This window comes from Ranitomeya variabilis, chromosome 1 (genome assembly GCF_051348905.1).
Source record: "Ranitomeya variabilis isolate aRanVar5 chromosome 1, aRanVar5.hap1, whole genome shotgun sequence".
In the NCBI taxonomy this organism is placed as follows: Eukaryota; Metazoa; Chordata; class Amphibia; order Anura; family Dendrobatidae; genus Ranitomeya; species Ranitomeya variabilis.
In genome coordinates this window covers 1,059,101,101-1,059,126,180 of record NC_135232.1, presented here as the reverse complement: position 1 = coordinate 1,059,126,180, position 25,080 = coordinate 1,059,101,101, and the positions used below count along the sequence as shown (strand labels likewise).

General features: G+C 45.0%; 1 protein-coding gene and 1 pseudogene across 1 annotated transcript in view; both read right to left on the bottom strand.

The window, feature by feature from the left end:
* The window catches only part of YIPF7 (Yip1 domain family member 7), a 109,078-nt gene that overhangs the window by 68,335 nt on the left and 15,663 nt on the right, over positions 1-25,080 (bottom strand). The window contains exons 2-4 of the mRNA XM_077275327.1: positions 22,533-22,663; positions 18,488-18,630; positions 14,832-14,977 (exon numbers count right to left, since the gene is read on the bottom strand). Of these exons, the coding sequence (XP_077131442.1) occupies positions 14,832-14,977; positions 18,488-18,630; positions 22,533-22,636 (393 nt within the window). The 5' untranslated portion in view covers positions 22,637-22,663. The remainder of the gene's footprint in view (positions 1-14,831; positions 14,978-18,487; positions 18,631-22,532; positions 22,664-25,080) is intronic.
* LOC143806612 (transcription initiation factor IIB pseudogene) lies at positions 9,405-9,926 on the bottom strand (annotated as a pseudogene).

Genomic DNA, 25,080 nt, shown 5'->3' with positions numbered 1-25,080 from the left:
GGCGGCATTGCTTTGTTCAGTGGAGGACAACTGTAATGAGCGGCACACACTGTTAGTAGTCCCAAATAATAAAGTAGGATAAATGCAGTTCAAAATTGGTAACAGGAGTAAACAGGCGGCATTGCTTTGTTCAGTGGAGGACAACTGTAATGAGCGGCAGACACAGTTAGTAGGCCCAAATAATAAAGTGGGCTAAATGCAGTTCAAATGTGGTAACAGGACTAAACAGGCGGCATTGCTTTGCTCAGTGGAGGACAACTGTAATGAGCAGCAGACACAGTTAGTAGGCCCAAATAATAAAGTAGGCTAAATGCAGTTCAAAATTGGTAACAGGACTAAACAAGCGGCATTGCTTTGTTCAGTGGAGGACAACTGTAATGAGCTTCAGACACAGTTAGTAGCCCAAATAATAAAGTGGGCTAAATGCAGTTCAAATGTGGTAACAGGACTAAACAGGCGGCATTGCTTTGTTCAGTGGAGGACAACTGTAATGCGCGGCAGAAACAGTTAGTAGGCCCAAATAATAAAGTGGGATAAATACAGTTCAAATGTGGTAACAGGGCTAAACAGGCGGCACTGCTTTGTTCAATGGAGGACAACTGTAACGAGCGGCAGACACAGTTAGTAGGCCCAAATAATAAAGTAGGCTAAATGCAGTTCAAAATTAGTAACAGGACTAAACAGGCGGCATTGCTTTGTTCAGTGGAGGACAACTGTAATGAGCGGCACACACTGTTAGTAGTCCAAAATAATAAAGTAGGATAAATGCAGTTCAAAATTGGTAACAGGAATAAACAGGCGGCATTGCTTTGTTCAGTGGAGGACTACTGTAATAAGCGGCAGACACAGTTAGTAGGCCCAAACAATAAAGTGGGATAAATGCAGTTCAAATGTGGTAATAGGACTAAACAGGCGGCATTGCTTTGTTCAGTGGAGGACAACTGTAATGAGCGGCAGACACAGTTAGTAGGCCCAAATAATAAAGTGGGATAAATGCAGTTCAAATGTGGTAACAGGACTAAACAGGCAGCATTGCTTTGTTCAGTGGAGGACAACTGTAATGAGCAGCAGACACAGTTAGTAGGCCCAAATAATAAAGTGGGATAAATGCAGTTCAAATGTGGTAACAGGACTAAACAGGCGGCATTGCTTTGTTCAGTGGAGGACAACTGTAACGAGCGGCAGACACAGTTAGTAGGCCCAAATAATAACGTAGGCTAAATGCAGTTCAAAATTGGTAACAGGACTAAACAGGCGGCATTGCTTTGTTCAGTGGAGGACAACTGTAATAAGCGGCAGACACAGTTAGTAGGCCCAAATAATAATGTAGGATAAATGCAGTTCAAAATTGGTAACAGGACTAAACAGGTGGCATTGCTTTGTTCAGTGGAGGACAACTGTAATGAGCAGCAGACACAGTTAGTAGGCCCAAATAATAAAGTAGGCTAAATGCAGTTCAAAATTGGTAACAGGACTAAACAGGCAGCATTGCTTTGTTCAGTGGAGGACAACTGTAATCAGTGGCAGACACAGTTTGTAGGCCCAAATAATAAAGTGGGCTAAATGCAGTTCAAATGTGGTAACAGGACTAAACAGGCGGCATTTTTTTGTTCAGTGGAGGACAACTGTAATGAGCGGCAGACACAGTTAGTAGGCCCAAATAATAAAGTGGGCTAAATGTCTGCCAAAAAATTGGTCATAAATAAACAGGTGGCATAGCTAGGTACAGGGGTGGGCTTCTCTGCTGAGTAGCAGACAGTGGTAGTAGGCGCAAAGTATTAACTGGTCTAAATGGAGGCCAGGGCCCCTGTATATTTTAACTATCATCTATCATTTCAACAAATTTGTATTGGCAGTGCCATTGAAGGATTTAACAGCCCAGACTACACAGTGGTGGAGCAGGGAGAGGTAAGTATTGCAAGTGGTAGAGCACTGTTCGAGCTGGGGGGGAACACTCTCTCGTGGGCGGCGGTACTGGCACAGGGCCCCTCATATTACGACAGTGTGTCTGACGTTGGTTGTGCACCACCACCTTCAGAGACACTTCATTGTACTATGAGGGACCCTGTGCCAGTGCCGTCGCCCAAGAGTGGGTACACCCACCTGTCCAGGCAAATGGCACTTGCACGGGTGCTTGTGCCAGGTGGTGACCACGGCCCTGTGGGGGGAGTCAGCCCATTTAGGGAGGTATAAAAATGGCCTATTGTGGACAGCAGCTGCAAATGGAGGAATTGGAGCAGTCAGTAAGAGGAGGCCAAAAGCAAGACATTTTTCAGGCAAGCTACGTGTCAGCAGGGAAAGGTGGGGCAAAATAATTAGACATCCATGATTGGTTCATTTTAATGAAGGTTAGATCATCAACATTTCGGGTAGCCAGACGTGTCCTTTTTTCGGTCAGTATTGATCCAGCAGCAATGAAGACTCTTTCTGATAGCACACTAGCAGCAGGGCAAGCAAGCTCCCGTAATACATATTCTGCCAATTCAGGCCACGTGTCTATTTTAGATACCCAGTAATCAAAGGGGAATAACCTGTGAAGGAGAACATCGATAAGGGAGGAAAAGTAGTTCGTAACCATACTGGAGAAATGCTGTCTCCTGTGACTTTGAATCAATGCAGCAGTATCTGTCGTGTCAGCGGTCATTGCGAAATCACTCCACAACCTGGTCATAACACCCCTCTGTCAAACGCCACTTCGGATTTGTGCACCTCTAACACCTCTGCCATGTTGCCCCCTACGGCTCGTGTGAGAACCATCACCGCCGCTGTGTGCTGGGAATGCCTGAACCAAACGGTCTACAAGAGTTGCTTGTTTGGTAGCCAATATTTGCTCAAGGTTCTCATGTGGCATGATATTTTATAATTTTCCTTTATATCGTGGATCCAGGAGGCAGGCCAACCAGTAATCGTCATCGGTCATCATTTTCATAATGCGGGGGTCCCTTTTTAGGATATGCAAGGCATACTCAGCCATGTGGGCCAATGTTCCAGGTGTCAGTTCACTGCTTGTGCTGGGTTGAGGAGCACTTTCTTGCAAATCAACATCACTTGTGTCCCGCAAAAACCCAGTACCTGACCTTGCAATGCCACCAGTTTCTATTGCCCCCTGAGATGCATCCTCCCATAAATATTCATCCCCATCATCCTCCTCCTCCTCCTCTTCGTCCGCCACCTCGTCCAGGACAGTTCCCTGAGCAGACAATGGCTGACTGTCATCAAGGCTTCCCTCTTCCTCGGCTGCAGATGCCTGCTCCTTAATGTGCATCAAACTTTGCATCAGCAGACGCATTACTGGGATGCTCATGCTTATGATGGGGTCGTCTGCACTTACCAGCCATATGCATTCCTCAAAACACTGAACTTGACAGAGGTCTTGTAGCTTCGACCACTGCACACCAGACAACTCCATGTCTGCCATCCAAGTGCCTGCCCGTGTATGTGTATCCTCCCACAAATAAATTACAGCACGCCTCTGTTCGCACAGCCTCTGAATCATGTGCAGTGTGGAGTTCCACCTTGTTGCAACATCGATTATTAGGAGGTGCTGGGGAAGATTCAGCGATCGCTGATGGTTCAGCATATGGCTGGAGTGTACGGGCGACCGGCGGGTGTGCGAGCAAAGTCTTCGCACCTTCAGGAGCAGGGCTGGTAACCTCAGATAATTTTTCAGGAAGAACTGCATCACCAGGTTCAAGATGTGAGCCAGGCAAGGTATGTTTTTCAGTTCTGAAAGGGCTATGGCAGCCATAAAATTCCTTCCGTTATCACTGACTACCTTGCCTGCCTCAAGATGTACACTGCCCAGCCATGACTGAGTTTCTTGCTGCAAGTACTCAACCAGTACTTCCGGGGTGTGTCTGTTGTCGCCCAAACACTTCATTTGTAACACAGCCTGCTGACGCTTACCACTAGCTGTTCGATAATGGGACACCTCGTGTGCAACACTGGCAGCTGCGGATGGAGTGGTCGTGCGACTGCGCTCTGTGGATGAGCTTTCGCTTCTGGAGGTGGAGGAGGAAGAGGAGGGGTGGCGAATGCCTACAGCCAACTGTTTCCTAGACCATGGGCTAGGCAGAACTGTCCCACTATGGCTGTCCCCTGTGGACCCTGCATCCACCACATTAACCCAGTGCGACGTGATGGACACGTAACGTCCCTGGCCATGCCTACTGGTCCATGCATCTGTTGTGAGGTGCACCTTTCCACTGACTGATTGCCTCAGTGCATGGACAATGCGGTCTTTGACATGTGGGGAAAGGCTGGGATGGCTTTTCTCGCAAAGAAGTGCCGACTGGGTAGGTCATAGCATGGTACTGTGTAGGCCATCAGGTCTTTGAAAGCTTCGCTTTCAACCAACCGGTAGGGCATCATCTCTAACGAGATTAGTATAGCAATGTGGGCGTTCAAACCCTGTATACATGGATGAGAGGATGAGTACTTTCTTTTCCTAACGAGAGTCTCTTGTAGGGTGAGCTGGACTGGAGAGCTGCATATGGTGGAACAAGCGGTGGTGGCGGTGGTGGACATGGCGGATTGAGAGAGGGTTGGTGATGGTATTCTTGATGTTCGCCTACATACAGTGTTTCCTACCAATAACCTTGTGATTCCCTGACTGCTTTGGCCTTGCGACGATACCTCCACATTTGCTGCTGGTGGTGTCCTAACCGGTGGGCTTACAGTGAGGGAAGCAATGTAGCGTTGCTGACTACCTTCATTCTGAGCTGGGGCACCAACGGCACGTGACGTTTGGTAGTTAGTCCAGGCTTGCAAGTGCATGCTGGTTAAATGTCTACGCATGCACTTTGTATTTAAATTTTGAAGATTCTTCCCTCTGCTAAAGGTCTTTGAGCATTTCTTACAGATAACTTTTGACTGATCATTCGGATCTTGGTTAAAAAATTGCCACACTGCACTCTTCCTACTATCAAATACCTTTTCAGGCATTGCACGCTGTGCTACTTTCACCGGATGGCCACGCTGTCCTAAAACTGTTTTTGTTTTTGACACATGTTTTTGGCCTGATATGGGCCTGCCAGATGACAGCTGTTGCGATGTAGATGGCAGCTGCGGATCATCCTCCTCCGCTTCTGAGCTACTGGCAGCGGCACCCTCTTCCCCCAATGGCTGCCAATCTGGGTCAACAACTGGGTCATCTATCACCTCATCTTCAATGTCTTGTGCACCTTCCTCTGTGTCACCGTGTAAGGTGCTATAGCGTTCGAGACGGGGCACCATAGTCTCATCAGGGTCAGATTCTGGCTCAGTACACTGCGAGGGCAATGTAGTGATCTGAGTCAATGGAACAGCATAATAATCTAGCTGTGGCTGTGCATCAGTGCACTCCATGTCCGATTCATCTTGTAATGGGCAGTTAACAATTTCCCTTTCAAACCCAGGCACGGTATGTGTAAAGAGCTCCATGGAGTAACCTGTAGTGTCGCCTGATGCATCCTTCACTTTTGGTTTGGGTGAAGGACACAAGGAAACGTCTTGTTCCTGACCGGGAGCATCCACTGACGACTCGCTGCTTTTATATTTGGAACTTTCTGAAGAGGAGGCGAAAGAGCTAGAGGCTGAGTCAGCAAGGAAAGCCAAAACTTTTTCCTGCTGCTCCGGCTTTAAAAGCTGTTTTCCTACTCCCAGGTAAGGGAGCCTTCGAGGCCTTGTGTAGCAAGACGATGACGCTGGCTCAACACCTCCAGCCTTAGGTGCTATTTTGCTTTTCCCACTACCACCAGATGCACCACCACCACCACCATCATCAGTACCAGCTGACAATGACCGCCCACGGGCTCTTTCACCAGACTTCCTCATGTTTTGGAAAATCTAACCAAAATAACAACCATTATATGGTACAGTAAAACAAGGTAGAAGGTGTATATAAACTGGTTGAGAATTTGAATCTCCCTTTTTTGTTGGGGAGACTGAACCAAAACTCAGGCCCAGTGTATAAAACAACACAATGTAAGTGGTAGAAAGAGGCTGGCTGATATACGACAAACTAACAGGACTGTAGTATATCCTCTTTGTGAGAATTTGAATCTCCCTTTTTTGGGGGGGAGACTGAACCAAAACTCAGGCCCAGTGTATAAAACAACACAATGTAAGTGGCAGAAAGTGGCTGGCTGATATACGACAAACTAACAGGACTGTAGTATATCCACTTTGTGAGAATTTGAATCTCCCTTTTTTGGGGGGGGAGACTGAACCAAAACTCAGGCCCAGTGTATAAAACAACACAATGTAAGTGGCAGAAAGTGGCTGGAAGATATATGAAAAAATACAAGGACTGTAGTACAATTTCAATCTCCCTACAATGATCTCAGGACAAGTATGGCAGCAATAAAAAGGACTGCTGCACACAAAAGTGCACTGTGGACAAATAAACAAGATAACTGTGCAGAAAGGAGCAACAGGATTTTTGCTTTTAAAAAAGCAGTTGGTTTGCACAGCACCGTGCAAACAGCAATGCAGCTATCAGGGAGCCTTATAAGGCAGCCTAATAAGCTACAGAGCTGATGCACAAAAATCTAGCCTCCACTGTCCCTGCAAAAAAAAGGTGGTGTTGGACAGTGGAAATCGCTACAGCACAAGCGGTTTGGGGGTTAATCTTCGCTCCCTAACTATATCCCTTATTCTGATGAAGCTGCAGCAACCTCTCCCTATGCTAAGATCGGCAGAAGTAAGATGGCGGTCGGCGTGCACGCCCCTTTATACCCCCTGTGACGCCGCAGAAAGCAAGCCAATCACTGTCATGCCCTTCTCTAAGATGTGGGGACCGAGACCTATGTCATCACGCTGCCCACACTCTGCGTCCTCCTTCATTGGCTGAAAAATGGTGGTGAAAGCGTCATATGAAACGCGACTTTGGCGCGGAGATCGGCGACCGCATGGCCGATCCCACACTAGGATCGGGTCGGGTTTCATGAAAGCCGACTTTGCCGAAAGTCGGCGATTTTTGAATTTGTCCAAACCGTTTCGCTCAACCCTAGTGAGGAGGTGTGCAGGATTCCTTCTGCGCAGTTACAACGCGGGTGGCATTACCAGACAGGCTTTGGGTGCAGGTGGAGGACCGAGAGGAGGTTGAGGAGGCAGAAGCAGTGGAGGAACTTCTAGATGCAGAGGATCGATGAGCAACTCATGGGGCAGCAAGACTTGGACAGCAGCCCCTTCTCCTGATGTCGCCGTAGTTACCCAGTGCCGAGTCACCGACATGTAATGCCCCTGTCCATGTCTACTCGTCCAAGTGTCTGTGGTGAAATGCACCCTGTCACACACAGAGTTTCTCAAGGAAGCGGTGATGCTGTATACAACATGCTGGTGTAGCGCAAGCACAGCTTTCTTTGAGAAGTAGTGGAGACTGGGCATCTGGTACTGGGGAACTGCGACGGACATAAGGTCTCGAAAATCCTCTGTGTCCTCCAGGCGGAAAGGCAGCATTTCTGTAGCCAACAGCTTGCAGATGGAGAAATTCAACCTCTTAGCTTTGTCATGGCTAGGAGGAAATGGTCTTTTACTTGTCCACATCTGAGGGACTGAGGGCTGGCTGCCGTGCTTAGACGGAGTTGAGTAGGGTGTCCCCGGCAAACTGCTGGTCTGTGAGGAAGGTGCAGGCGGAGATGTTATGTTGCCTTGATCAAAATGTGGTGTCGATGTCGGAGAGTGCTCAACACCAGCAGGTGTTTCCACTTGCAAATGTCCTGACGACCTGCCAATCACACTGGCTGTTGCGGGTAAAGAGGTGGAAGGTCTGCATCCAAAACCAAGTGCGACTGCTGTCCCCACAGTCACAGAGGATGAAGAGGATGCGGATGCACTTGATGTGGCAGACGGTGGTTGACCCGGCCCACTAGGCCGCATTGTAGCACAGTGAGCTTCCCACTGCAACTTATGCCTCATATCCATGTGACGGTTCATGCATGAAGTACTCAAGCTAGTGATTTTTTGGCCTCTACTGAGATTTTGTTGACAAATCTTACAGACAACATGAGTTGGGTCATCCTTTGCGATGTCAAAAAATGCCCAGGCTATGCAAGGCTTAGAGCTCGTGCGACCTGAAGAGCCACCATGACTTCTGGTCTGAAGCACAGTTGGGGTTGAGGATGCAGTTGTTGACGTGCTTCCAGTACTCCGTCTCTGTCCAGGAAGGCGCACCGTTACCTCGTCGTCAGACTCGTCACTAGCATCCTCCTCCACCTCCTCTGCTGACCTCTTGGACTGGGGGTTGACAATAAGTGGGGTATACAACCTCATCATCATCATCCTGTGTGTTCTCACACTCGTCCTCAGAGCCAACCTCTTCCTGCTCCGACTGAAAAGTCAAGTTTTCGTTCCAATCAGGTATCTCAGTCTCATCATCATCTTCCTCATTGTCTCCACCAACAGGAGTTACAGTTTGGGAATGAGGGTCTACATTATGCTCAGAACCTTCTTCATCTGGGCCTGGATCCGACTCACAAAGATTCTGGGCATCAGTGCAGATCATTTCCTCATCTGGATTCACAGAAGCTCTGGAGCAGACCTCTGATTCCCAGGCTATAGCATGCGTAAACAGCTCTACAGACTCAACCATGTGTGTTACCCCATGCTCAGATGGGCAGCTGGAGACTTGGGAGCTGTGAGGAAGCAAGTGCTATTGGGGTGACAACTCTGAGGACTGGAGTAGTTGTGATGTTGAAGTTGACATGGAGGAGAGCCCACTTGAACGAGCACTTGATATCCATTCAAGCACCTGCTGTTTTTGTGCCTCATCTGGAATTTTTGGCGACGCTTGTAGCGATGGTCATAAGAAAGGGATCATATCAGATTGTCCACGAAAAGAAGTAGACATCTTACTTTGGCTGGAAATGGTCTTTCTTCTGCAGATGTTACTGTTGCTTTACCACCTACCCCACGGACACAACCTTTTTTTCCCTTTCCAACACGCCTATTCTCCATTCCACCAGCAGCAGGCCTTTTGCCACTCATTTTAGTGCTTAACTAATTGGCAACTCTGTATCTGTAGTTGTTGGCACAACAACCGATGGATGAAAACCGAGTAGAACTGAGTGGCCAAACTGTGGTACTAGGCCCAAAACTATTAACTGGATTAGATGCAGAGAAAATTGAGATACACAGGCGGTATAGTTTGTTTCACAGGCGGGCTACTCTGCTGACGTGCAGACACTGCTCCTAGGCCCAAAACTATTAACTGGATTAGATGCAGTGAAAATAGAGATACACAGGCGGTGTAGTTAGTTTCACAGGCGGGCTACTCTGCTGACGTGCAGACACTGCTCCTAGGCCCAAAACTATTAACTAGATTAGATGCAGTGAAAATAGAGATACACAGGCGGTATCGTTTGTTTCACAGGCGGGCTACTCTGCTGACGTGCAGACACTGCTCCTAGGCCCAAAACTATTAACTAGATTAGATACAGACATGCGGAAGCTATGGCGTCATTACTTCTACCCTTCAGGCTTTTCTGTTCATAAACTTGTTTAAATAAATTATTAGTCCGATCGATAATATTACGTGGGAGGTTTATTCGGTCTGCCATAGTTGTGATTTCCTTAAACGCGTTCATCATGGCGCGGTCTGAACTGCTCATCGTCCTACGGTTCTGATATTTGGAATTTCCAAACTCATCAAAACTTGCTGCACCTGTTCCCTTCCCGATCATTGTACTCAGGTCTCCACCACTTAGAAGAGGATTCTGGGTATCTCCAACTCTGGATGGATCTTTGGAAGCTTTGTCGTTGCTGAAGGTTCTCCATTCAGAGCCAACATCAATAACTCGATCACCTACAACAAGTCCACATTCTGAGCAGATCATGTCCCCTGCTCTATAATCTTCAACCAAAATAGCTTCAGGATGATTTGGACAAGTCACTCTCGGTTCCACACGACTCGTTGACGCCATTATGGAGGCGTCCGCTCTACCCGACGAGTCACTAGATTAGATGCAGTGAAAATAGAGATACACAGGCGGTATCGTTTGTTTCACAGGTGGGCTACTCTGCTGATGTGCAGACACTGCTCCTTGGCCCAAAACTATTAACTGGATTAGATGCAGTGAAAATTGAGATACACAGGCGGTATAGTTTGTTTCACAAGCGGGCTACTCTGCTGACGTGCAGACACTGCTCCTAGGCCCAAAACTATTAACTGGATTAGATGCAGTGAAAATAGAGATACACAGGCGGTATAAATTGTTTCACAGGCGGGCTACTCTGCTGACGTGCAGACACTGCTACTAAGCCCCAAACCCCAAAATGATTTACTGGGTTAGATGCAGTAAAAATTTAGATACGCAGGCGGTGTAGCTAGCTTCACAGGCGGGCTACTCTGCTGACGTGCAGACACTGCTACTAAGCCCAAAACCCCAAAACGATTTACTGGGTTAGATGCAGTAAAAATTGAGATACACAGGCGGTGTAGCTAGCTTCACAGGCGGGCTACTCTGCTGAAGTGCAGACACTGCTACTAGCCCAAAAGGATTGGCTGAGCTAGATTACACCAAATGCTGTGACTAACACTTGCACAGCACTGGCTCAGACCTGCCTGGCAAACAGTGCTATGAACTGCTGTAACCTACCCTGAAAAGGGCTGATATTACAACTAGTCCCGACTCCTCCCGACTCTTTAAACCTATCTCTCTGACAATTTGCTCCAAATAAACACTCTTAGTCTGTATAGCGCCCACAGCAGCAGCGGTGCCGTCTAACACTAAGCTGCAGCAGTGAGTAAATGGTGGCGACGGGGCAAATGGCTGGTTCTTATAGGACAAGGACATGTGACATACACAGCCAATGACACATGCCCTTGCTTGTGTGCATCACATGCACATTGCTGTGTGTGTGTGCACTGCTGATAGGCTGAGAGACTGCACCGCCCCTCTGTAAATGCGGGAAAGAAAATAAAAAAGGAGATCGGCGTTATTTCAGCACAGATCTATCCCCCGCCCACTATACACTGAAACAGTCCATTAACAATGATAAACAGTTTTAATGTGCAAATCACGCTAGGCTTTTGGTGAACTAATGGTTATCGAACAGAAACTTGAACAGCCGAATTTTAAGCAAATTGTTCGGGTTCGTCGAGCGACTCGAACACCGCCCAAAACAGCTCGAATTTGAAATTGGCGAACAGTTCGACTCGAACACTGCTCATCTCTATTCCCAATAACAGATTTTTTCTCTCTCAAACAATTTGCAATTGGATACAGATCTGGAAATATTTTTTCTTTCATGTGTGCTTTGGGTCATTATCTTCTTTTAGGATCTGACAATTCATTAGTTGAATTTTTCCTGAAAAACATTCAAGGTCCACTCCTCTCCCTGTTCCAGAGGCAGCAAATCAATCCCACAACAATATGGATCCTCCACCATGCTTACTGTAGGTATAGTGCACTTTTTGTCATTAAGCCATCACAATTGCATTGACAATTACCTATAGTTTTCCAAGAACCATTGTGGCTGGCCTGTATACATTTTGGCAAAGTTCCTTCACTCTTTTCTGTGTCTTTCTTTATATATATACTGTATATACATACAGTATATCTCGGCTTTTTTCCGTGTGCAAGTTATGCATTTAAACAAAATACAGTTTCTTGTCAAGTACTGCAGTTCCCAGGAATCTTCCTGGGACAATAGGTCATGAGAACCATAAACTTCCCATGGGCCTGAGGTCCCTCACCCCTACTCTAAACTGATATAGTCTTGCAACCTTTAGACTGCTTGTTCTTTGTGACTTTTTAGATAGTCGTATGCACTTACACTGCTTGTTCTTGGTGACAATAACATTTCTGGTCAGCTCTAAGTTATTATTTTTGTCATTATGAACAAGGATCAGGAACTAAAACTTGCCTTTCAATGCATTAAAGAAATAATTTATAGGCTAATTGAAGTCATGTAATTTCTCTTATGGGAAGATGTGAGTTTGGTTTTGTTTAGTTAAGTGTATGGTGCTTTTCTGTATCAAAAATATACTTACCTAAGCAGTTTCACTAAGGCTGCTTTTACATTTGCTGTGTTTTTTGCGGACCGTTATTGCAAGCTTTTTTTGCGGGCCGTATCGCCGCAAAAAAGGCGGTCTGTTGCAATAAAGGACGGCAAAAAACTTGCAGATCGCCCTTTTTTCAGTTTTCCAATCCAATGGAAGAAGTATTGGAAAAAAAACGGCATTCCGCAAAGCCGGAAGTGACGGTGCACCGCAGAAATGACGGAAGTTGATTTTCAATGGGGGCCATGTCCGTACGCCATGAAAAAGATCGAGCAGGTTCGATCTTTTTTCATGGCCGCAAATACGGCCCTCACGGCCATACGACACACCGTGGATTTTTTGCTGGCCGATTTTGAGGCCCCATAGAAATCTATTGGGGCCGCAAAAATGGCCAGGAAAACCATGGTATGTGTAAAAGAAGCCTAACTTAACAAATTATCTGTTTTTGGAAAAATTTTGCACAAGTTATGCAAAAACATACAACTTTTGGAATTTTTATGCAAATAATGTGCAGCAATGCCAACTTTTTAAAAAAGTTTGAAGCTTAGCCTGTAGAGGGCATAGCCAAGCAGGGCTGAAAAAAATTGTCATCATTTACTCCTCAAAAGTGGCACATACCAACTGAAAGATGCATCAGATTTATTAAGGTGCCCACTTTGTATTGAATGTTGCGCATTTTACTCTACTGCCCCTTTCGTTAAGACTGACATGCAATATGCCATCATGGATCGTCCAATAAAAAAAAAATACATAGTAGGTATAACCACACACTACTGCCAAATACAATTAAAAACAAACATAATAATAGTGAATAATAGTGAATATAACAAATATACAAAAATGGAAGTATAAAAAGAAACTTATAATAATGGACTAATAATGGAAGGCTAAAACTTGCCTTGAATTAAATTGGTTGTCCACTAAGAGGACATCCCCTTCTTGATTAAAATGTTTGGCCCTCATAAAATAATAAAACCTATACTCCCCTTACGTGCCGGCGCCGTTCCCGCTGTGTCTCGATACTCGCTCTCCCAGAGCTCCCGTGCTGTTGTTATGACACGTGATGCCGGAGCCCAATCAGAGCTGGCGTCACTGTCCCCACCTTCCGACAAATCAAACATGAAGTCTGGGCTCCAGCTGATCTCGGACTTCCTCTTCATGATTAATTTGACAGAAGGTGGGAACATTGACTCCAGCGCTGATTGGGCTCCAGTGTCACGTATCACAACAACAGCACCGAAAACCCAGGAGACCGAGTATTAGCTTTATTATTGAATGGGGGTCAAGCGAGGAGTATGAGAAGAAGTTGTCCAAGTAGTGGACAACTTCTTTAAGACCAAACAATTTGTGATTTACTATGGAAACAAATCGTAATATAATACAATTGGAATAAGGAAGTTTACTTCCGATACGCGTCAGATAATCGAGCATCTGTGTTCAGCAGTTTTAGGACATTCAGTATAAAGTTATTATAAACATGGAGTTTCTCAAGAAGGATGGGGCTCTGGCTTTTCTTCTATTAGAAAATGGGATATTGTCTTATTTTTGTGGCAAAGCTTTGCTAATTTTGGCACTTTCATGATTTGCGAGAGGAGGGCCTGAAAAATTCATTATAATTTACACTGCAAAAGGGGCGATTGAAGAATAGTTCTGTTTTTGGCGCATAGCAGCTCCAAATTCATTAAGAGGTTCCTCTTAGAAATATGCTACATCTTAGGCCTCTTTCACATTTCCGTCTTTTGCTGTCCGTCGCAATGCGTCGTTCTGTGCAAAAAATGCATCCTGCAAAGTTACCCGCAGGATGCGTTTTTTGCCCATAGACTTGTATTGCCGACGGATCGCGACGTATGGCCATACGTCGCGCCCGTCGTGCACTGGATGCAACATTTTGGCGGACCGTCGTATCGAAAAAAACGTTCAAGGGAACGTTTTTTCGTACGTCGGATCCAGCAATTCCTACTGCGCATGCGCGGCCGGAACTCTGCCCCCTCCTCCCCGGGACTTTAGAATGGGCAGCGGATGCGTTGAAAAACTGCATCCGCTGCCCACGTTGTGCTGAATTTTCACAACGTCCATTGGTACGTCACGCCGACACTTTCTGAAGGCCCCGTACCGACGGAAGTGTGAAAGAAGCCTTACTCTAGAGGACTCTGAATCGAAGCAGGAGGACAAAACGCCAGTCTTGACGAATCAGCATCCTTATGTCAGGAGATATTTGTCAATAATGATGACTACAACAGTGTCTCTTGATGGCAGCACCATAAATGACAAAAACCTCATCATGAACTGTATCTCCATGTTGTTAATATTTAGCCATATAAGCAAAATGTATTATTTAATTAATGCTCATTTTTCATGAAAACTATATTGACGGCTCTGCTTTAAGTAGCCATTGAATAGAGACTAAATGATTATAACACAAGAGCTTGCAATATTGCTTAATATTATATTTTGCTATGCCAAAGAGGGTCTAAAACGCGTCGTGACTTACACCATCCATCACCTATAATTACAGCTTGCGATTCCTAATTGGAAAGTATTTATTTGCTTCATATTTGCCTTTGAAAAATCCTTGCACTCTAAATTGGTTAATAATTCTTATTTTCTCCCTATCGATGTGATTGTTTTGTGAATTACAGAGCCGTTCCAAAGGCACATTCTTAAGATAAACTAATATTTCTCAGATGAAGGGGAGGCAGACAGCATGAAGAACCCAGGCTGGATCTCAGTGCAGCTGCATTATTTTAAATCGAGCATGAACATACTATTACACGTGTCGCAATTATCTGTGATGAACGGCCATAGCTGATACACTGAGTAATTATCATTATGAAATGCAAAATTGTACCAGCAAGAGTGTGGATCCAAGGGCAAAGCAGAACAATGTAGGGCCCGTCAGGTCAGTTTCATTCATAATACTGCCATCTGCTGGCTTCCACGGGTTCAGGACGGTTAAAGTCTTCTGCCATATGTGATCAAAATTAATACCCAGTTCTGCAAGAAAATAAAAAAAAGGTTTTCAAATATTTAGCAAAATTTGCATGAAAATCCAGGTAAGTCGGAATATCACCTTCCGGTTCTATTATAAGACATCACACATGTAAATTGTATAATATAGTAACTGAATTTGATCGAAAAAAAAGAAAGGTTCCTCACATTGGGAAAAATATTTGAGTGAAAAAATGCATTTTTTTAAATTATCGGAATTTTCTCTATTTAGAAAATCATTTGTTCCCTAAATTTATTAGTATTTTTTCCCATTTCTGCAGGCATTTTTACAGTCAGTCGAGATAAGCAGTTAAAAAAAAAAAAAAGTCTCAAATAGAAAATGCTTGGATTCTGAAAAATAATCAAAGGTAGTTTGACCCCTCAAATGTTAATGTTCTTCATTAACCCTTTATTAACCACCTTAGTTAAAATAGGCGTCAGCGTGGCGTCAACTTTTAAGCAGTCTCTAATTTTTCAGCAGTACTCCATTTTTTTCAGTCCTGTGCCCCTAATAAATGTCGTAGAGGACAGGAGGTTCCAGCATCAGTAGACAAGGAAAATATTAAAATTACCTTGTAATGATAAGTGCTCTAAAAAACTTAAAAAAGACTTAAAAACTTGTTAACTTTATTGATGGAACATAGACATAGAATAGCGTCATGCATAAAAAAAACCGAATGTTTTCAACCAGTGCAGTTTTAGTCTTGCTTACAGGGCATATAGAATAAACATTTACATAAGGTAGACAGCCATTCCTGCCAGAATCAGAGAGTTTAGCTGACTTTAATGTTTTGTATATGAACATGTTTAGAGGCTCTGGGCCTTTTATAGTCATGGGCTCTCAGACACTATCTTAAAGGGGCTGTCTTATGACTGATTTTCAGGAGTGAACCGTGTTCTCAGGCCTCCAAGGTTCCTGCTTGCCGAGGACAGTGCGTTCATGTATGACCAGACTAGTGGCATGGTTGCACTGTGCTAATGAAGCTTGTTCGAACCAGCTTCAGAGCAGCGCTTAAAAGATCTAATCGAAAGAGCTTGTAAGCGCTGCGCTCATTGCTTAGGAGACCAGTCACTGCTTTAGCCTGCAGCCAGTAAACTAAGCAATGAGCAGTAACTATAGATGTTAAAATGCCTCCATTCTTGAGAATGAAGAGAATTTATATTAATAAGCAAATTCTTTACAATATATTGATAGAACTGTGTCAATGAGATAGTCCCTTTAAATGTGAGGTCAGAATAGATGCACACCTACTTCTATAACGTTTTCTGTTACAATTTTATCTAGACAGAAATCTAAACGATGCAGAGGATGAATATCTGATTCATGACTGCATGTCAGGCTGTCTTATACGTAAGCTCATATGGTCAGTGAAGTCCTCTCTTTCGATCTCCTCTAGAGTGTAAGATCTTATGGTCAGCAGGGCCCTATCGCAGGGGTGGAGAACCTCTGGCCCCAGGGCCATTTATGGCCCTCGATGACCTTTTATCAGGCCCCTAAGCAGATTCTCAGGGACCGCTTTCTTGGGCAGGGAGGTGTATTTTGATTACAACCAGCTCATTAATTTCTTCTTGCTCTGTTAGCACACACGCAGTGTTCACTACTGAAGGGCATGCAATGAAAGATTACGTCCTGAAACCACTGCCAGAGTCAGGATGCACTTTGTGGGCAGAGTTTGTACGGCCCCCGAAGGATGGTATAAATATCCAAATGGCCCTTGGCAGAAAAAAAGATTCCCCACCCCTGCTGTAGAGTGTAATCACTTATGGTCAGCGGGGTCCTCTCTCTCCTGTAGAATGTAAGCTTTTATGATCAGTGGAGTTCTCTCCTTCTCTCTCCTCTAGAGTGTAAGATCTTATAGTCAGCAGCACCCTATCTAACCTGTAGAGTGTAAGTTCTGATGGTCAGTGGAGTCCTCTCTCCTGTAGAGTGTAAGCTCTTATGGTCAGTGGAGTCCTCTCTCCTGTAGAGTGTAAGCACTTATGGTCAGTGAAGTCCTCTCTCCTGTAGAGTGTAAGCACTTATGGTCAGTGGGGTCCTCTCTCCTGTAGAGTGTAAGCACTTATGGTCAGTGGGGTCCTCTCTCCTGTAGAGTGTAAGCTCTTATGGTTAGTGGAGTCCTCTCTCCTGTAGAGTGTAAGCGCTTATGGCAAACAGGGTCCTCTATCTCTTGTAGAGTGTAAAGGTACCTTCACACGAAGCGACGCTGCAGCGATAGCGACAACGATGTCGATCGCTGCAGCGTCGCTGTTTGGTCGCTGGAGAGCTGTCACACAGACCGCTCTCCAGCGATCAACTATGCCGAGGTCCCCTGGTAACCAGGGTAAACATCGGGTAACTAAGCGCAGGGCCGCGCTTAGTAACCCGATGTTTACCCTGGTTACCAGCGTAAAATCTAAAAAAAACAAACAGCACATACTTACATTCACGTCCCCCTGCGTCCACTTCCTGACTGACTGAGCGCCGTACAGTGAGAGCAGAGCGGTGACGTCACCGCTGTGCTGCTTTCACTTTCACTTTGCGGCGCTGAGTCAGAGGAGGAAGCAGACTGCAGGGGACGCAATGTGAGTATGTGCTGTTTGTTTTTTTTACATTTTACGCTAGTAACCAGGGTAAACATCGGGTAACTAAGCGCGGCCCTGCGCTTAGTAACCCGATGTTTACCCTGGTTACCAGTGTAAAATATCGCTGGTATCGTTGCTTTTGCTTTCAAACACAACGATACACAGCGATCGGACGACCAAATAAAGTTCTGGACTTTATTCAGCGACCAGCGACATCACAGCAGGATCCTGATCGCTGCTGCGTGTCAAACGAAACGATATCGCTAGCGAGGACGCTGCAACGTCACGGATTGCTAGCGATATTGTTATAATGTCGTTTCGTGTGAAGGTACCTTAAGTTCCTATGGTCAGCAGAGTCCTCTCTTTCTCTCTTCAATAGCGTGTAAGCTTATGGTCAACGGGGTCCTCTCTCTCCTGTAGAGTGTAAGCTCTTATGGTCATAGGGGTCCTCTCTCTCTTGTGTATAGTATAAGCTCTTATCGTCATCAGGGTCCTTTCTCTTGTGTAGAGTGTAAACTCTTATGGTCAGCAAAGTTCTCTCTCTCTCCTCCATGTTTTCCAAGTAATTACAAGATTTTCAGTATTTAGATTTGTTGAAATGTTTTCGCTGCAAATCAAATTTTTAGGGAAAATTTGTCAAAGTCATTGAATCGGATTTTCAAAAGATCCATCTCATCTCTGACAATTTCATAATTCACTCACATTATAACTTGGTTAGACGACAGGTTTTATATATATTTTTCAATACTGGGAGATGTTTTTTCATGTGCCATAAGATGAAGCTGGGGAATAGTAATGACAACTATGGATATATTTCAGGTCTGAAAAGTCATTTTACACAACTTTTTTGGGTCTGACAACGAGTAGAAATATGCAGCTGTACTGGTAGATACTATTATAATAGCATCTATGGGCAAAACATTCTTTGAGTTCTTCCAACTGAGTGATCATTACCTTCCAGCAATGGTGGCTCATTGTCAAAATTGTCATTTGTCTGGAAGTTATATGATGGATATGAGGGATCTTCATACACATAGCCCATTTGATCCAGAGTAGAGGTCATCATTCCAGATTGCATACGTTCTGATTTATTTGTCCTGTGCAGCAAAAGACACAAGTTTAGCCCAATGAATAAAAACATTTTTTACAGTACTATGAGAAAGTATAAAATCCAAGAACAAAATGTGATGACATTTCACTTTTCAAAGTGCATTGCCCAAGATGAGTCTCTCAATATTAAGACAATAAGGCCGATGTTGCCCCATCACAACCATTAGCCGGACAGTTTTCACTAACGTTAGGCTACATTAAAGGGAAGCTGTTGGGTGAAAAAACTTTATTAACTTGCAGATATGCAGTTAATCTGCAGCTTAAAGGGAACCTATCACCCCGTTTTTTAAAAATTAGATAAAAATAGTGTGAAATAGGGGCAGAGCTGGGCTTTACATTAGGGCCTCTTTGGTGCCTTTACACCCCCGTTAGGCTGCCCAAATACCTTTGTGAAGTGGCCGTTTTCTGCTGTCACTCAAGTGGGTCAGGTCGGATGGGCGTGGTCACAGCGCTGTTTGTCCCCCAGGATCCTGCTCATCATTACGTTGGTGGCGTAGTGGTGTGCGCATGTCCAAAGAAGATCCACTGCCCAGGAGATGAATAACGGCGCGGTCTTCGCTATTCAGCCGTTTACCGGTGGGCGCGGCCATCTTTCCTGTGGCCGTGCCTGCGCAGATGGAGCGCTCTGCTGCCCGGGACTTCAGGAAAATGGCCGCGGGATTCCGCGCGTGCGCAGATGGAGATCGCGGCGGCCATTTTCCTGAAGTCCCGGGCAGCAGAGCGCTCCATCTGCGCAGGCGCGGCCACAGGAAAGATGGCCGCGCCCACCGGTAAACGGCTGAATAGCGAAGACCGCGCCGTTATTCATCTCCTGGGCAGTGGATCTTCTTTGGACATGCGCACACCACTACGCCACCAACGTAATGATGAGCAGGATCCTGGGGGACAAACAGCGCTGTGACCACGCCCATCCGACCTGACCCACTTGAGTGACAGCAGAAAACGGCCACTTCACAAAGGTATTTGGGCAGCCTAACGGGGGTGTAAAGGCACCAAAGAGGCCCTAATGTAAAGCCCAGCTCTGTCCCTATTTCACACTATTTTTATCTAATTTTTAAAAAACGGGGTGGTAGGTTCCCTTTAATAACATTCTGACCATGCCCGGTACCAATGAGTCGCCCACCAGGGCAGTGGGGTACTCGGTCCCGGGTCCGGACGCAATTAAAGGGGTGGTCACGGTGGCAGCTACCCAGTCCGTGGCCCTGGGCACTCAAGAAAAAGGGGAAAGGTCTTTAAAGGGTTTAATAAAGTTTGTATTCATGACACCACCTGTGGTTCTCGGTCAGAGGTGACCGACACTGCTTAAAGGGGTCCTCTGGGGATGATGTTACTGCAGAAAAGATGGTGATGCTTCCCACAGGTGAAGCGGGGTCCCCAGGGCTCCCAGTGTGATGGGCAAAGATGGTGGGTTGCCGGTCAATAAACAAAGGACACAGGGTTGCAGTCTTTACCTGGTTTACTGTTGTAGTCAGCCTCAGTCCAGGGTACCCGCAACAGGTGTAGATGGAGTCCAGGCAGCCTGAAGACAGGTGGAAACCCCCTTGACAGGTCAGTTTGGGAGCCTTCCACTATGCACTCACTATTAGTCCCTTGCTGCCTGTAGTGTCCTGACAAGGTCCTGTTTCTCTCCTGTCCTGGGACAGTTCTTGCATTATAGGCAACTTGAGCCGCTCCTCTGGGGTCTCTTTACACGGTGACTCCGGGCTCTGGGATGCTGCTGTACCTCAGGTTTAATGTGGGCAAGTCGTTGTTAGCTTCCTGCACTCCGGTTCTGCCGTGAGACCTATAGTTCCCCATGACCTTGGGCTCCCGATGCCCGGTTTCTGCGCTCTATCTTTGAGGAGGCCCAATCACAGCCCTCCTCCAGCTCTTAAGTTCCTCTGAGCTCCCTCACTCTCTGCTTGTGTGCACCAGACTCACCAACTCCTCCTCCAGACCAGGATGTATATTGAGGGAAGCTTCCCAAAAACGGGGTTTAGAGCTCCCTCTTCTGGCCTGGATTCAGAAAGTGTTGCATGCACAGCTTACCTGCCAAAGGGATCCCTCCTGTCTCCAGGCATGGCATTACCCTCCCCGAGAGGAAGGCAGCACCACTGTGGTACCTGAACTCTTGGGGTGCCACACCAACACTTAGGCCCCCGCTGCCATCAGTAAATTAACTTTATTCCTCCTGGTATCGTTACGGATTCAGTCATAGTGGTGGCGCCGGCACGGGTTTAGTCACTGCTCTGTGTAGAGAGCGATGGCTGTAACTGCGCCCCCTACACCGACTGACAGCAACTCTGCATTAGAGCTTGCTGTCAGTCAGTGCCAGCCCTAATGCTGAGCTGCTGTCAGTCAGTGCTGGAGTCTAAGTGCTGGCACTGGGCAGGTGCAAAATGCGATTATTTTATAACTGCAATCCCTTCTTAGATTGATGCATTTCCCACAGTTGTACAGTAGAAATTTGTAGAGGAGTGTCTGGGAAGAAAAAGTTACAGCTAGGCAACCCGGGCAACTGAGAAGCGTTTGAGGAGTGAAAAGGGAGATGCTTCCTAGTTAGTAATGAGTTGTGGCTAGTGAGACTGAGAAATAAGGACAAGAAGACCACACAAGGGCGTAATAAGGAAAGATGAGGAGAGCATACTTCCAAACTGACACTGATGTTGATACCAATCTATGGCTGAGAAACTGGAGGACAACTGGCAAAACGTGACTAGGACAGTGACCAGGACAGAACAAGAGGATCTGCCTTCTTGGACCAACTTCCTACCAACAGGGAGGAAATGGTTGAGGAGGTAAAGAAGGAAGAAGGTTGAGAAGGAAGAATTTAAGGTTGGACTTCACAAATGCAGAATATAATAAATTCATAAAGAGGGTAGGAAAGGTCCAATGGCTGGATGTTCTAAAGGACAGAAATGTCCAAGAAGGATGGGAGATTTTGCTAAATGAAATTCTCACTGCACAATCAGTAACAATCCCAAAGAGAAGGAATAACTGGCAGCATTGAAAGAGACCAGCATGGATGAAGGTGGAAAAGTTCCATCAAGTTTCACAGTAAATGTTATTTTTGTAAAGTGGAACCAGCTTCACTGGTGTCTATGGTTGCAGCAAGACACCTCGGCCAGCGTGACCTTTACAATTCAACCAAGTAACAGCAGTATTTAAAAAAAAAAATACAGCATAATGAAGCAAACTATAATACAATAATCCTGCTTTTCACACACAGAAGCAATATAAAACCAAACAGGGATGTGAAGATTTGAAATTCCCATTCATTGCCTTGAAAATCTGTCAACAGCAACCCACAATATGGGTCCTCATAAGCCTAACGATAGCATTCAAAGAGTATCAGCTAACACCTTGTGCTTGCCTGAAGAAGTTGTCTGCTTTAGCCATCTTCTACCTATATGCCCTAATGGATGTAATAGTGGGACGCTTCCCTCCCAGAACCCCTCTCTATTACACTGTGACATTGCCTATGTTGATTGCTTGGTGGATCCTGCGTTATCAGCTGTGTATAGAGAAGTGTGATTGTAATTCTGTCAGTGGTGATAATGCAGCTTCTGAAAAGTCTTCTGTAATGAAGAGAAAGTGTGCTATCCCCAGTGGCCAATGTGAAAATTGTACGATTCCAATTTTTTGCAATATAAATAGTAATTTTGAAAAAAACAAATTGCCAAAAAAAAAAAAATTATGATAAAAACCTGAATCAAACCATATGCTATGATGCCTTTCTTTAAGTTCTGTCTTAGATCGTTCTGCATGGCTAAAATCATATCAGCATTTTGGTGGTGGGGACTGCCGCTAAGATTAAACCAGAGATGGTTTATAAGATGAGACCGGAAATGGATTTACTTTAATTTGCCCCTTAATTTCAAACAAAGTTTCACTTGAGAACTGCACTCACCTATTCTCTCCATACACACTGCTCTGCCCAGCAACATAAAGTCCTTGATCAGTGTCTTCAATAACGTAATCAGACTGATAAAAATCGGAATCAAACTGATCCATTGATGTGGGATTTTTTCGGTTTATTGCCTGAAAAAAAAGAGGAAAGTATTGATACATGACCCTGAACAATGGAAAATATATGCCACCAGTTCTTGTACAACATACCCACAGAAAATACTGTTTAGTGATTATCTGATATGTCTTGCATAAAGAATTTAATACTCTTATGTGGCGAGCCAGTTCCTTTACTGAGAAATTTCCTTATGAAATTGAAAAGACTATGGTAGATCTGAAGCCTCTGTCACTCCAGCTCTATTCTCGCCGCAGAGGTGTCTCCTCCTGCTTGACTGACAACATTTATGCTTTGTAACTTCAGGCAAAGGAGCTGTCTGTAAAGCAGGAGGAGGCAGCAGTGGGCGGTGAATAGAGCTGGAGTGACAGAGGCTCTAGATCTACAGACCCATTTTCATACCAATGCAAACAATGATTTTTTCAGTAACAAAGGAACAAAATTTCCATGTAAAGGTATTGCTGAACTTGTCTTTGAAAGAGTTATATGTGCATATAAATAGTGTGGGGTGTAAAATCCTGCTGACTGACTACCTTTAAGGTTGAAATAAAAAAGAGGGGCATAGCCTAACTTCTGGTAACCTGCGGTGGTCAATGCCTGCAAGACTGTGAGACTTTGAGACAAAAACATGTGGTCTTTGGTCATTGCGTGGAAACAGCCGTTCTGTATGGTCTCCACCTATAGGTGGTGTGCTGCGGAACAAACCACAAAATATACTGTTCCATATAGTGTCCATCATTGAGATACCATATTTTTCGGATTATAAGACGCTCCGGATTATAAGACACACCCCAAATTTTGAGGAGAAAAATAAGAATAAAATATTTTTTAATAAATTGGTGGTGCTTCTTATAATCCTTGCATCTTATTGCTTACCGGCACTTCCAGGGTTCCACGTGCGCTGGTCTCCGGGAATACGGCATCCGCCGGGGGCGGTGCATGTACTGATGGTGATCTCGGGATCAAGATCTCGAGAGATGAGATTTCAGCAACCGCCGGGCACCTTGAGATACCCGGACACCACGACCCCCCCCCCCCCTTGGTGTGGCATGTTCACTTTCTAAGACGCACCCCCATTTTCCCCCCAAGGGGATAAAAAGTGCGTCTTACAAAGCAAAAATATGGTATATAAGGTCTTTCTATTCTAATTACATTTGTATGGTTATTGCCAGAAGTCTGCCGTACAGACAGTTTACAGACCTTCCACCGCTCCTGGGACGCTGCACAGAATGGATTAAACAAGGGACGATACATCTAGGGAGCTTTGAGGGCGTTCTTTCTTGATGCTTAAAGTGTGTTTAAAGTGTGTCGTTCCTTGCTGAATAGGCATCCCAAGTGCGGTGAAAGGACTGTAAGCTTCTGGAATAACCATAGAAATAGCGCGCTGCGGTGAACACATGGAATTATACTTTTATACATTTTTACCATGATGACAATTTGTGATATGGCATTGAAATGAACATGAAGAAAGGGTTCCTTCGCTCGGCCATCATTGTGCTTGTGTGAATGAAGTTTATGTTTGAAAGCTGGATTTCACAGATACCAGAATTCATGATATTCCACCATTTCCAATATTGAGTTTGTAGCATTTTGTTAAAAAGGGGCTTGTGAAATCCATTGCTGTTGTCCATAGGACTTTCTACATCAAAGAAAATGGGAAAATGCTATATAATGTATATATGCAGTATTAATCTGCAAAGTAGCTGTAAAAATGTACAGTAAAAAAAGAAGGTTCTTAGCGCATAGATTGCCCAATATACAGTATGTGAGCCCAACTGCCAACTTCGAGGCTACATACTGCTACATAAATTGTAGGCTTTTTTGCCCAGGAGAGGTGACATATCAGGGCAGGGACCCAACTTTGAAGGACGCCTTGAAGTTGGCTGTTGGGCTCACATATATTGGCCCATCTATGCGCTAAGTTCCTTCCTTTTTAAGGTCATTTTTTTATAGCAACTTTGCAGATTAATATTTCATATATACATTATTTAACTTTTTCACATTTTCTATGGCAGTAATGGGGTTTCAATGTTCTAGAGTAATTATACTTAGTATGGTGCAACCTTATAGTTCTTCAATATGTTTTTTGGTTGGCATCTGTTCACACTACCTTAGATGTGGCGGTCCTTTTTTTTTTATTTGTATCTGAACTTTCTACATCGTAATGTCTATGAAATATGTCGCTACACTGGGAGAGCTCAATGGCAAAACTAATGTAGCAGCATCGATTTTGCAGCACATTACATTGCAAATAGTGAAATCTACAACATTTCCACAACAAAATGGAGAATAAATAATATGCAGCGGCGTACCGCCAATAGTAGTAGACTACATGGCCGTCACGAGGCCTGTGAGTCAGTACATTGTCGGGTCCCATTATGCTACACAAAGCACTATGTGAGGGCCATGATATTATATGGAAAGCTACCGTATA